The sequence below is a fragment of the Lissotriton helveticus genome, chromosome 3_1, assembly GCF_964261635.1.
Source record: "Lissotriton helveticus chromosome 3_1, aLisHel1.1, whole genome shotgun sequence".
Lineage (NCBI taxonomy): Eukaryota > Metazoa > Chordata > Amphibia > Caudata > Salamandridae > Lissotriton > Lissotriton helveticus.
The window spans coordinates 1,776,460,646-1,776,474,614 of record NC_136061.1 but is presented as its reverse complement, the minus strand read 5'-3'; the positions used below and the strand labels follow the sequence as shown (position 1 = coordinate 1,776,474,614).

At 44.1% G+C, this 13,969-nt stretch overlaps 1 protein-coding gene across 1 annotated transcript in view; it reads left to right on the top strand.

Moving 5' to 3' along the window:
• Positions 1–13,969, top strand: part of ARID1A (AT-rich interaction domain 1A) — a 579,170-nt gene that overhangs the window by 108,647 nt on the left and 456,554 nt on the right. The window contains exons 3-4 of the mRNA XM_078682637.1: positions 2,651–3,199; positions 6,480–6,590. Of these exons, the coding sequence (XP_078538763.1) occupies positions 2,651–3,199; positions 6,480–6,590 (660 nt within the window). The remainder of the gene's footprint in view (positions 1–2,650; positions 3,200–6,479; positions 6,591–13,969) is intronic.

The following is a 13,969-nucleotide window of genomic DNA, read 5'->3' as shown; positions in this document are numbered from 1 at the left end:
CCTTTTGAATATCCCAGGCCCCAGTTTGTTTCTGGAAACTCTTCAATAGCTGGCCACACTGGTGAGGGATACTGGCTTTACCTCGGTTACTCGTTACGTCACTTAAGCCATAAAGCGCACCTGTCTATGGGCTGCCTTCGGTTACCTTGTTAGGTCTCGCCTGAGCCATCGCATGCGCTGCTCTATCGAGACTTTTAGTGAGTGGGCATTTTAAAATGCGACCACAATCTTTCTGTGTGGCCTCAAGCTTGCGAGAACGCGCGCAGCAGCCATCTGGCTTTCCTAGCGGCACCCTTACAGCCTGACTCGCTCCGCCCTCCCCCACCACAGAGCATGCAATCGTTTTCACGGCCGCGCAAGCAAGTTTAGAATAAACAAAGAGTGACTGCTAATAGTATTACCGTCAATGTGCTCTCTTTTCAGTTTCTGTAAATATATGAGAACTTATGCCACGGCCATCACCCTTACAGCGCGACTCGCTCCGCCCCTCCCCCACCACAGAGCACACGGTCGCGATCGCTTTCACGGCCGCGTGGCCGTGTTACTTTTAAGTATTCTGCATGCTGATAAATGCCTGAGAACGTAAACAAAAAATGTTTTAATGTGAAACTACCGGCAAAATTAGAAAAAACAAAGAGTGACTGCTAATAGTATTACCGTCAATGTGCTCTCTTTTCAGTTTCTGTAAACATATAAAAATAGCCACGCATATACATGTTTGGTATTGTCATAAAAATACTGATTTCGAATATTGGTGACTAACAATGGCATAAATACAATTTAATATGTAAAGAGGTTAACTTTATGCGTTGCTGTGTACTGCTTCGTTTGTTAGATGGGTGCCTCCTTGCTTAGGGACTGCGACCGAATCCAATTGCCGAGCGTGCTTCCAGTCAAACCAGTGTTTCCGTTATAATCTTTACTTCTTATTTGAAGTCTGTTCAGAGTGGATGTATGTCGACACCACCATGTACAGCCATTGGGACAGAATTAATTAATTGGACAATGGGGTACGAATGAAAAAACAGGACGTTTGTCAGCTCTGAGAACTTATGCCACTGCCATCTTGCACTGGTGTATTCAGCGACTGAGCACAATGAAAGTTGATAGGGTGAATTCGTCTTGGTGAGGGGGGTAAGAATCGACCCTGTACAATGCGTTCAACTACAGCAACACTCACCACCACCACAGCATCACTAAAGTCCACAACAATATCGCTTAGGGACCCAACAGCATCACTCAGCGCCACCACTGCATCGCTTTACCCCACCACAACATCACTCAGCACCACCACAGCATCACTCAGCACCACCTCAAGATAGAAGATTCTAGTGTCAAACGTCCTTCCTTTTTTCCAAACAAGTTAGTGTTAAGAACCAGGGCTGCCTTCCTGCTGAAGGTGCTTACTTACCACTTTCAACATAGCCAATTCATCACCCTGCCAAAGGTCTTTCCTCCTCAGCATCCACCTAAGGAAGAGGAGAGACTTCACTGACTTGATCCCAAGAGAGCGGACAGCTTTTCTTTGGAGGAAACACGTGAATTCAGACTGGACGATCTGCTCTTCTTGGGCTATGTGGGGAAGTTGAAAGGCAAGGCAATCCATAAGAAGACCTGATCAAGATGGATAATCCTGTGCATAAAAATGTGCCATGCTTCAGCGCGCAAGGAACCTCCAGAAAGTATGTGTTTATTCCACCAAAGCAAATTCTTCTACTTCTCCGCTTGCGGGAGGAGGGGCGGTAACAGACCACTGCAAGGGGACTACCTGAGCTTCCCTTCACACTCATGCCAAGTATAACTGTTTGGACTCTGATGTGAGAAGGGGAGGCAATTTTGCACACTCAGTCCAGCCATGCACCCACCTTCTGGTTGAGTACTGCTCTGGGAATCTATTGAAAAGGTGAGGAATCTGCTGGTAGAAGTGTATATCAGAAGAAAAAGTAACTTAACTTCAGTAACACTCTTTCTGGTGGATATACTATCTACCTGCAGATTGCTTACCGATCGCCAGCCTCCCTATTGCATGGCTTTTTATCCCACATGTCCTCTTGATGGGATCCCTACATGATTAAAAAATATTGCACCTGTCTTCCTGATTTTACTTCTATCCGTCTGCCTTGAAGACGTGTAACAAACGGACGTAAACTGTCAACACCCTAAAAGGGGTGCTTTATGGCTGCAGTGATGTCACATGTTCACCGCATACAGTGCTGAAGTGGAGCCAACAACCCCTCCCTGTGTGGAGAGCTGTCAAAAAGTTTCCGAACTCAAACAACGCTTGGTATATTCAAAAGGTGAGGATCTGCAGGTAGATAGAGTCCACCAAGAAAGAGCATTACCGGAGGTAAATAAACTTTTCATGTGTCTGTTGTCTTTTGTAAAACCTGATTACATTTTTGTTTCTTACCCCTTTGTGTAATTAACGTTGCTGGTCAGGGACTTGCATTTCCATTCATGAACGAGAGGCCATGTAACTTTTTGTTCCTCAGTTGGAGAATGTTTTGCCTGCATAAGAGTTTATTTCACATTTCTTAAGGCATTGTTCTGTTGAGAATAACTTTTCTAGCCATAATAATCTGTAATACAGAGAGCTGTGCTTTTTTCCTGCCCATAATTTTCAGATTTTTGTCTTTCTTCCTTTGTATAGATTCCTCCATATGGACAGCAGAGCGGGTATGGGCAACAAGCCCAGTCTCCATATTACAATCAGCAAAGTTCCCATCCGCAGCAACAAGCACCATATTCTCAACCACCGACTCAAGCTGTCCTTTCCCAATCTCCTTACCCACAACAACAACCTCAGTCTCAACAACTCCAGTCCTCCCAACCTGCTTACTCACAGCAACAGTCTCAGCCTTCGCATCAGCAATCGTCATCTCCATATGGCCAGCAACAGCCTGCCCCTCCACAAACACCTTCCCAGCATCCATCCCAGCATCCAACCCAGCATCCAACCCAGCATCCAACCCAGCATCCAACCCAGCATCCAACCCAGCATCCACCTCAGCATCCGCCGCAACATCCTCAAACTCAGCCTCCCTATGCTCAGCAACAGTCACAGGCTTCTTACTCGCAGCAGCAGCCACAGCCTCCAGCTCCTTCAGCGCATCCACAGCAGTCTCCATATCCACAGCAGCCACCACAACAGCAGCAGCAGTCATCTACATACTCCCAGCAACGATTTCCTCCCCCACAGGTAGGACCTGAGGTTGTGTCAAGCATATATTGTCTCCATGAGTGGTTTGGTCAGATTGGTCACTGCTGTCTACATGCTTACGTAGATAATAGCTTAAGAGGTGGGGATAAAATGTAATAAATAGTGTGATCTGTAACATAGAAATGAATCTTATTTAGAAATATGGCAATTATTTATTCCCTTCTTAAGGTTGTTTGAGAGTTACTGAGATTATAATTATTCAGGCTGTGGGGAGTCATCTGACAGTATTCCCAGTGTGGTACTTGGAAGAACAGAGGAAGAGAGGCCTTCGCACATCTAGTGTCCATATATAAATAGCCTAGCAGTCATGTTTGCCGAGTGGTGGTGAAAGGTGAGCGTGGCCACCGAACACCTCTTAGCAATCCCACTGTGTGGGATATACTGGAGATAACAGGAGGGATAGTTAGCCCCCAATGTCAACCTTGGTGGCCAACTACCCCTCCAATTATCCAGTATTGGGGTACCTTTCATAGATACACATGCCTGAATCATTCCCCGTCGTCGTAGTGGGAGCCCCATGGTACATTAATAACAAAGTAGTAAGTAAAAAATAGTACCTTTCCATAGGCTATTATGGTAGCGACCATATACTCTATAGCCTCTTAGTCTCCTTTTACAAGAAGGACCAAACTGAAAACTCAGCCAATCCCCAACCAGCACCCTCTAGAACCTTCCGAAGCGAGGCTGAGTCCCTCAGATTTTCCAGCACGAGTGTAGTTAGTACTGTATCCTAGAGGTGCCTCTCTGGGGAGGAGGGTGGGTTGCATGTGAATCTATGAAAGATACCAATACTGGATAACTAGTTGTAGGTAAGTAACTTGCTTCTTATCCAGTATTGGGGTATCTTTCATAGATTCACATGCCTGAATCATAATAGTAAGCAGTTACTTATATGTGTGTGTTTGTGTATATATATGTATGTATATATATATATACACACACACACACACACATACATGTAAACATATCCATGCATATGCGTATAATGTAGACATGTATGTTTGTCATAGAAAAGCACCTTTGTGGACGGTGGGTAGTGCTATAATAATGTTACATGCAATACTAATCCAAAGATCAAAGATTTGAACATGAAACATGTTATAGAATACTTGCAGCATTAGGGAGCAAAGTAGTAAAAAAACAAATATGCATGGATACATTTAAAAGACACAGATTGCATCTAATATCTCATGCAATCAAACCTTTCCTGAAAGAGGCTTCCCTTATGAAAATAGCTACCTAAACACTGCTGGTCCCACCGATACGTCAGCACGTTGTGATGACTCTAGGCAGTAATGCTGCGCAAACTTGTCAGTCGTATGCCTCGTAGCAGCTCTGAAGATTTTTTCAAGTGGCACTCCCGCAAATAGAGAAGTTGATGCCGAAACTGGTCTAGTGGGGTGCGCTCTCACAGTCCTTGATAATGGCTTGCCAGCCTTGTTATGACAAAATTGAATTGCACTCGCTATCCACCTGGCTATAGTAGCTTTAGAGATTACAGTGCCTTGACAGGTTTGACCATAAGATATGAATAGCTGTAGTCACAGGTTAGTAACTTGTTTCTTACCTACAGTAAGTCCCACAAAGTAGGATTGAGAACTTGCTGTGTATTTTTCTATGATATATGTTTTTATCTATGCAAACTGTTTTTTTATCTTGTACTTCTTATGGTCTATATTGACCGAAATAAAGTTTGTTGGAATGGAATGGAAATATAGAGTGCCCCTGGGAGGTGGTGGTCCCTGCGACAGTGTGAGAGATCTGAGCCCCCCCCCCCTAAATATTTATTACAGCCGCGGGGAAGTGGCAGTCCCTAGGGCTTGGGGGGGGGGAGGCCCCCCTCGCTTATTTAAATGAAGTCCTGGGGAGGTGGCGGTCCCCGGGGCTGCGGGAGGGAAGGGGGTCGCGAGTGCCTCCCCCCCAATTATCAAGCGATGGGGAGGTGGTGGTCCCTTGGTCTGCGGGGGCCCCCATAAGCATCCGCTACATTAATAAAATTGCCCTAGGGACCTGGCCCACTGGGGGCTTTCAAAAACGAAGAGTGGCGACCTCGGCTGAAAGAAAAATGAAAATGCTTTATGGCCTGGGGGTGTATATACCCGGCCCCCTTTTCTTGTTTGTAATGCATCTCTCACCTTTTTCATTTTCACTCAGTCCTAGGCACAAAATGGCTGCCAACACTTTCCGATTTGAAGTGTTGGCAGTCAATCAGAGGCAAGCTCGTGCTCGGGAGGGCTCGGCCAATCAGATCTCACAATTTTCAAATATCGATATCTGTAAATGTTTAAATATCTCAAACGACGGAACGGATTTGCCCCATAAAAAAAAAGCATGCTTCCTGGACCAAGAGCGATCTCTCTGCCTAATTTGGTGTTATTCTGTTCAACAGTTCAGGCTGTAGTCGTGTCTCAAGTTTCCTGTGGAAATTAACATGGAGAAAACATGTTTGGGACCCCCCTTTTTTCTCAGCCCCACCCCCTTGACGAATCACCCCCAAACTTTCAAGACCGAAGCTGACCTGAGAGAACAATTATTTTTGAAAAATGTCGTGAAGATTCGTCAAACGGCGCCAAAGTTATTGGCAAATCAAAAAAAGCTTTTCCTATGGAAACTAGGTCCTAACTATAACTACCTACTGGCGACCGGTAGGTAGGTAGGTAGGTAGGTAGGTAGGTAGGTAGGTGGGTGGGTGGGTGGGTGGGTGTCAGTGTCACACCCTAATAGTGTCATGCTTCATCATCTGGTTCACCCTGACTCCTACCGTCTTCCAGGGAGCACTTACAAGAAGGGTGACCAGTGGGGTTATCTAGAGATTAAAAATCCCTCAGCTTCTCCAAGGTATCCCTTTATTAGTGGTGAAGATATAGAAAGTTAAAAACAATATCTCATGCGTATTGAGGACTGGTAGGGTCCTGTGACCCTGTGTTATACCGACATGTTTCAGCCCTACTGTGAGGACTAATGAGGTGCGGGGCTTTCATTAGGATACCTCTATGGGTTAATGTTATTCTTAATACGTGGCTATTTGGGCATGCCCAATTATGTATGCTGGGGCTGTGATGGCCAGACATCATCTACAGCATATATTTTTTTTCAAATCATGCTTGGGAGATCATCTTTGAAGAATCATCATCCCAGTAACTTTCTAATGTTTGCACTTTTAGTTCATGACTGTTTTAAATGTTATATCATTTGTGGTTCGTTACGCGCATCTGGTTTAGTCTGTTTTGTCAGCCCTCATGGTACTCTTGTATTTTAGGAATTATCACAGGACTCGTTTGGTTCCCAAGCATCCTCAACCCCTTCCATGACATCCAGTAAAGGAGGGCAAGATGAAATGAGTCTCCAGACAAGGCCTTCCAGCCTGCCGGTAAGTTCTGCTTTGCTTTTTACTTACATTGAACTGGCATGCGCGTCACAGATTACTGGGTTCAGTATCTGGTTTGTAGGCTTTTTGGCATTTTTTCCAAAGGGTTGTTGACATTATTTGCACCTTGATGGGAGTCACGCCTGGTCTGTGATGTTGGAGTAAGATCAGTAGTAGAGAGAAAATGGGTCTTATTTGGTTATCACTTCAAACTGATTATTCTTGGATTAGCTGAGAAGCCATCAGGTGTCAGATAATAAGTTGTGAAAGACTAAGTTTAACTATAATAGACAACATGGTAGCTATTGACATTAGTGTTCAGCAGTTGGTGCGTCCTTGATTGGATTTTGAGTTTAGTGGGCTGTTTCTAATGAGTATTATGTTTGGGTGGAATAAGATTACATTTTCTGTAAGATTGTTGGGTGAAACTATGTGCATTTGGTAGTGCTGCTTGACTTTTGGATTAAGTTGGTTGTATATTCATGGACAGTTTCATAATTGTTAAAGAAATGTAACAATCTTTTTAGTATAAGTTATGTTAGTTATGTTATTTTGATTTGTAGATCGCGGCTAATCACCCATGAGGGTATCCAGCTACAAAGCTGGAGTTTAGGCCTTGTGGAACTCTCAGTTGAACATCCAGGTCTCTAGCTTCCTGCGAAAGTCAATAAGGGAGAGGGACATCCTTATGTGTTGCTGGAAGTTGTTCCAGGATTTAACTGCATTGTAGGTCGAAAGACCGTCCACCGGAAAGTCTTTGATGGATGCAAGGAACTCATGTGAGGGTGAGAGATGCTGAGCGCAGTGGTCTGGAAGGATGATAGAAGTGAAGATTATTGTTGAGTTATGCATGTCTGGCATTTTTTGGGCTTTGTAGGCGTGGATGAGTAGCTTAAAATGGCATTGTTCCTGTATGGGTCGTCAGTGGTGTTCTCAGAGGTGTGGGGTGATGCAAGCGATGTTGGGCTGTCCAGCATGAGTCTGGCTATGGCATTCTGGCTCGTTTATAGCCTTTGAACTAGTTGGTTTGAGGTGTCGGCGTAGAGTGCGTTGCCGTAGTCCAGTCTGCTGGTTATTTGGACTTGGGTGACTGTTCGTCTTGTATACTTGGGGAGCCACTTGAGGACACGGCGTTCGCCTGCTTGGTGATTTCTGGTTTGTTGTCCTGGATGATTCCGAGGTTCCCTGCGTGGTCTGTAGGTTGTGGGTGTGAATACAAGTTTTGCTGTCCACCAGTAGTCCCATGCGGAGCTCTTGTTTCCAAATAAAAGGTTTTATTTTTGTCTTGTCCTTGTTAAGTTTCAGACAGTTCTGCTTCATCCAGTTGTCCACATTGATCATGAAATATTGTGAAATTGGTCCTGGTGGCGTTTTAGTTGGATGAGGGAGAGGATAAGCTGGGTGCCGTCTGTGAAGGAAACCATGTTGATCTCAGGGCCTCTGAGGATGTGTGCCAGGGGCGCCATATAGACGTTTAATGGTTTCCCCATTACCTTGGATGGAAAAGGCAGGAGAAAGATTGGTCTGTAGTTGCTGAGTTCTTCCTGGTCAGCTGGTGGTTTATTCCAGAAGGTAATGTGCTGCTGTGGATGGATATGTTTATGATGGAGGAGAAGAAGTAGCTGATCGGGGTTCCCAGGTAACCAAAGGCGGTTAATCACCTGGTTATAATGGGTTTTAACCTAAGTAGCAGTTTGCTTGTAGTGCACATGGCCGTCTCTGCTGTTGACCTGATTTATAAGTGTGGTAGCTAACTTGTTTTTGGGTCTGTTGACCTGAGCCATTTTACTAGTCTGGCGAATGGTTGAATAGAATTGGTTGTTCATTTATTAAGCTGGGTTAGTCTGGGTGACCCCTCAGTAGAGTTGCCTTTTCTGCAGTGAGGGATAAGGTGAGAAGGACTTTGAAGTTCCCCCGCTTTAGATGAAGAGTAGTACATTGATTTAAATGTGATTTACGCAACTTTTATCATGTTACTAGCGTTTGTATGGAACCAGCCGTTCATGTGGTTTTGTAGCGTTATGTATGTTCCCTCCCACTTTGGGCCCCCCCTTACATGAGGCTGGTTTCTAATGCACTGTTTTATCTGGGGTGTGTAAGTGTTGGTTGGTGATGAAGCCCTGTGGTGCGTATTGTATCTGTTATGCACTTTGCGGTTAAAATGTGAAAACTTGCTTGCTGTGATTGAAGATTACTGGGTGGCTATAATAATATCTTGTCTGACTTTGATTGTACCATATAATTTTTGAAGTATTTCTACACAAGTGGGAAAAAGATGGACAGGTTGGCTTTGCTGATTGACTTCTGTGCTTTGAAGGTGGTGGATGCACATTATTTTTTGTCAAGTTAGGCTGCATAAGGTCTGTAGCATATTGGAGTGTTATAGGGTGTTTTGCTGTTAGTAATGTATAGAAGTGAAATGCAGTGTAATGTCTAAAGTATTATATGAGCTTAATGGTTGTGTGACTGAGAGTTGTTCAGCATTATTTGAATGGATTAGTATAACCAGGTTTTGTGTAGTGTATGTGCTGTATTGGCTGAATGGTGATGGAGTGCCTTTTTTGATTTACCAGTTGTGGCTTTCCACTGTGAGTTCTGTGTTGCATTTCACATTTTTGAAGGGTTGGTCCTGTTGGGATGGAGGAAATTGCATAGCCAATCCTATGGCAATGGCTTCTACACTGATTAAATGTGGTGTGTTCTGTGAAGTGAGAGTTGAAGGCAATTAACTGGTGGGATGACGTGTGGTGTTCTGTACCTTTGGTTATTGTAGCATATGGCATTGCTTTTAGCAGCAGGTGATGGGAATTTTCATTTTGTAAAGTGCTGTTGGAGAGGCACTCATTGTCATGGACAGCCTTTGGTGTTCTGGGTGTGTGTGGTAGTGGTTTTTTTTTTATATAGCGTTGTCTTTTCTTGGTGAGTTTGGTTTGGGTGTTGATTTTTTTCTCCTCATTTTTTAACCCCTTCGACGCTCAGGACGAGCTGGGCTCGTCATGGCGTAGCCTCCTCGCACGCTCATGACGAGCCCAGCTCGTCACGTAAAGTGCGATTTTTAAAAACCCAGCGTACGGGCGGAATTCCGCCCGCACGCATGCGGTTAATAGAATACCATAGGTTGTTCAGTATTCCGTGCAATTAATGATTTGCTTAGCAGTGAAGTTATTACGATTTATTTTTTGAATGGTCTGATGGTTGGTGGCACCGAGTGTGATGGTTTTACTTTCGGTGGTGGTATTTACTTTTTCTGAGAATGCTTTAAAAAACACTCCCTGTCTTCCTTCTTTGTGCTCGAAAACTGTGATTAACTCTTTAGTCACCTCTTGCTTGGATCGTGGTAACTCAAGCTACCTGATCCAGCATCTCCAGATGGTCCAGAATTCTGCACCAAGGCTCATTCTGGCTCTCCCAATGTTTACATCTGTCTCTGCTCATTTACCAGAATTTTATTTTCTCCGCATTAATCAGCGCTACAGATTCAAGGCTTTCAGAGTGGTCAACAACCCAGGTCCCCGGTCTATTAGCTGTAATTTACGTCCTGATCTTCCTGCTAGCAGGTTACAATCTCAATCTGCCAATCTTTTGAGAGTGCCTCGCTTCCTTAAGACACTGCTAGGTGGTCGTTCTTTTTCTGTTCTGGCTTCCAAACTCTGGTACGTCCCCTTTTCTTGTAATTTAATGCCAAATAATTGTATGTTAGAAAAAAAGGTCAAAACCCATTTATTCAACGACTAGCCTCTTCCTTCAAGTTTGCTGTCTTTCCTCTTTTCCTTATGTAACCTCGGGATACACTCTGGGTTTTTGTTGTGCTTCACAAATCTTCAAACCTAATAATGGTTGTTGATTAGATGTCTTTAAGTAAAAAATGTAGCAGAATGTTGTAATGTGAAATTAACAGCTTCATAAAAGTGCATCAACAAGTTTGCTCCACTTTGCTTTGCAAACGTTGCATGTTATTAAACAGCTCAAAAAATGATGCACAGCATTATAATCCTGGTCTTGCAGTCATTACCCTTTTGTTGCTTTTACCCCTCATTCCCAAAGACTACCTCTGTGCCTGCAGTGCAAAAAGATTTGTACTACATTGCAGTTAAGATTACATATTATGCTCCCATAAACAAGGTGTTTCATCAACAGTAGCAGTTGGTGCAGTTCAAATCATGATCATCCATTTTTGCTTCAGAGTTTAGTCATTCAAGTGAACAAAGTCTATTGAATTTATTTGCTTAATTTTAAGGTGTTCTCATACTCTATATAGTATTGACATGATTTTGTGTTACCCAGGGCTACTAACTACGGGAAGATTGAGTCCGGATGTTTTGTTCGCTGTGATTGAGGTGTTTGAGAATTCTTTGGACAAAGTTAGATTTAATTGTGCGTGGCAATGCTTTCATTAATGAGTTGGGCTATTATTGAGTTTGTTTTTTAAGAGGATCATCAAATTAATATTTTTGTTGTAGTGTGTTTTTTGGCTTTTATTTTAATTTGGTTAATGCTGCATTGTGGTCCATTAGGTATGATTACTCTTCACCTTGTGAATATTCCCAGACACTATATAGTGGATGCGGAAACTCAAAAAGCAGTGCTCTTTTGCGATGGTAGGCGGCAAAATAGAAGTGACGAGCTGTGCCGCATGTAAGTGCCATCTGTGTGTTAGGTCTGATTCTTTCTTTCTGTGCATTCAGATGCTCTTGTTTTACTTTACTCTTTGAAGAGATTTTTTCGCTGTAAATTCTTACAGTGTGCAAGGGAACATCACCCTCTAATACAACATGGTTTAAGTCTTGTAGGGTCTTATTGATGTGTATTATATGACGGATCTCAACAGAGTTTGCTTCAGGTGTTTAGGTTTGGCGCACAACTCCAAGGCCTGCAATGACTGTGCCCAAATTAATCTGAAAGCGATTCCAGGACGCAAAGCTTGCTGTGTTTTAACACTGCAATATTCCACGCAGATCCCTCTTCCAAAGCTGTTCGCGCTGCAGTTCTTCTTCGTGATCAAAGCCTTCAGGAAAGCTGTAGAAGAAATGCATGAAGCCCAGTGGGACTCAGCCGCTACCTGCCCCTCTTGATCTTTGGAGAAGGTGTCAGGGCACCGGTGTGCCTCCAGGTCTTTTTCCTCTTCCATCAAGGAGCCAATTCTGACTTAGGTTCTGATTCACCAAGAGTTTCTGGGTCTGTCTGCAACATTGCATCAGGTCAAAGGCTTTAGAAAGACCATGGTGTGCATCTTTGCCATGCTTCCGGCTCCTTCTGGCCCCCAGGATCAGAGGAGACTTCCGCCATCTGCGCCATCTGTGCCACTTAGGCACTCTTTGGGTTCTGCTCCAGCGTCTGTGCTGACTTCAGGTCCAACTCAAAATCTGCGCCGATCCCTGGCACGTCAACACTGATGCCGGAGGTGGATCCTCAACCTAATGTGGTATCTAACTCTAAACCAACTTCATCTCGTCTGAGGCTGTGCCCAGTTCCTAATGTGATGCAGCTAATACCTCTCACACATTTATTTATTTATGGAGTTTTATATAGTGCAAACTTGGCCAGAGGGTATCAGAGCACTTCACATAGACGATAGCGGATACAAATGTTACACATGGGGTACATACTGTCACATATTGACTGTGGAAAAATAAGATCCAGGCAATTACATGTTTCAAATAAAATACAAGCAGGTACAGGAAAGGCAGACCTGAACATCAAGAGATGTGCATTGGCATAAAGTGAGCGTAGATAAAGGCTAACTAGTATCCAGTGTGATATAATCTGCAGTGTTGGCAGGGAGTGTGTGCGCGTGAAGCATATAAGCACAGAAAAGCATATAAGATAGTTGAATGGCAAAAATGCAAATCTGGAATACAAGGGGGCTTGACTTATTTTTTAAAAAAAAAGGACGCAACAGAACCTGTGGCATAAGATAATAAGTGTAATACATTTGCCTAAAGCACTGTAGGATCATTGCTGTCCCAATGAGTGTGAGTTACCGGAACGTCCTACACCAGTTTAGGGTTAATATTAATAGTGTTGGATGCTAAACGTTTCATGCACAGAAAATACACCAACTTTTGGGCTTAGACTCTGACCAAAGTGAGCCATATGGAGAGGACAATGGAGGTGTTGGGGAAGAGTTTGACCCACCCTAGTATGAAAATAACTGGTGCATAGATCTGAAATATGCCAGTGGGTTGGATATGTCACCCGATACTGAGTTGGTTTGCTTCCCAGGACCAGCAACAAAGAAAAGTACATCCTTTGCAACAGTCATTAGGAGAACTGCTAAAGTCCTTGATCTCCACCTCCCAACTTTGGAGACAAAAACAAATGTTCTTACTGAGGTACTTAAGCCTTATCAGGCATCGACCAAACCTCTTCTACCCTTCAGGGAAGCCCTCACTAATATGTTCTTGGGAACGTAGGCGGAGCCATGTTCTGACCCTTCCTTCAATTGTCACGTCACACTGCAAAAGACCAGCGGCAGTTGACCCTGAGTTTTTAACCTAGTATTCAACTTCTGAAAGTTTGATGGTGCAAGTGTCTAATCTTAATGTCTTTCTGACTACTCCTCCTGATAGCAATCCAAATGTATGGAGATGTTTAGAAAGAGAATGTTCCCATCAACTAGCCTATCCTTGAGGGCCGCCAGCGCCAGCTTGCTTGGACTTTACACCCAGGGCCCCTTTGGCATTATAGGGGAGGTCTCATCCACTTCAGGGTTAGTCACCACTTATTGTCTAGGAAGGGCTATTGGAACAAGTATGGTGCTCTGGTGCTACTAGTGGATGAGATCCACTGTCTTCTTAAGGGATGTCCAGGCATTCCCAGTGGACATGCCCATCGATGGCTCCTCCTGTTTTCTCAATTAGGAAGACTTGGCCAAGAAACATTTTAAGGAGAGCCGAGCCAGGGCACACTCTTAAAGTCGTTTAGCACCAGTCCGCACCCCCCAACAGTTTCTCCCTTTTCTAAGATATGCCAATGGCTTATGGTATCAACAGTGTCAGGTTCCTGCTGCCTGCTCAGGTGTTACAGCCCTTTCGAGATTGGGGCAATGGGCCCAACAGACATTTACCAGGCCATCCGGGGCAACGTACTTCCCAACGTACTTCCCAATCCCACACCCCATGCCGGCAACTTCAGAAACGCGTTCGTGCACGCTTAGCGGCACACAGCCATCTGATAGGAGGCATGGTAAGCCACTTACTTCAGGGTAGCAGAGCATCACATCCGACAGGTGGATTCTTTAAATTGTTCAAAGGGGCTACACCCTGCCATTCCTATTCAACCCACCTCACCTTCCACCTTCATCAGAGCATCTCTCGGAAGACTATCTATCTATTTTGTGCTAGGAGGTCTAGACTCTTCCAGCCAATGGAGTCGTAGAAAGG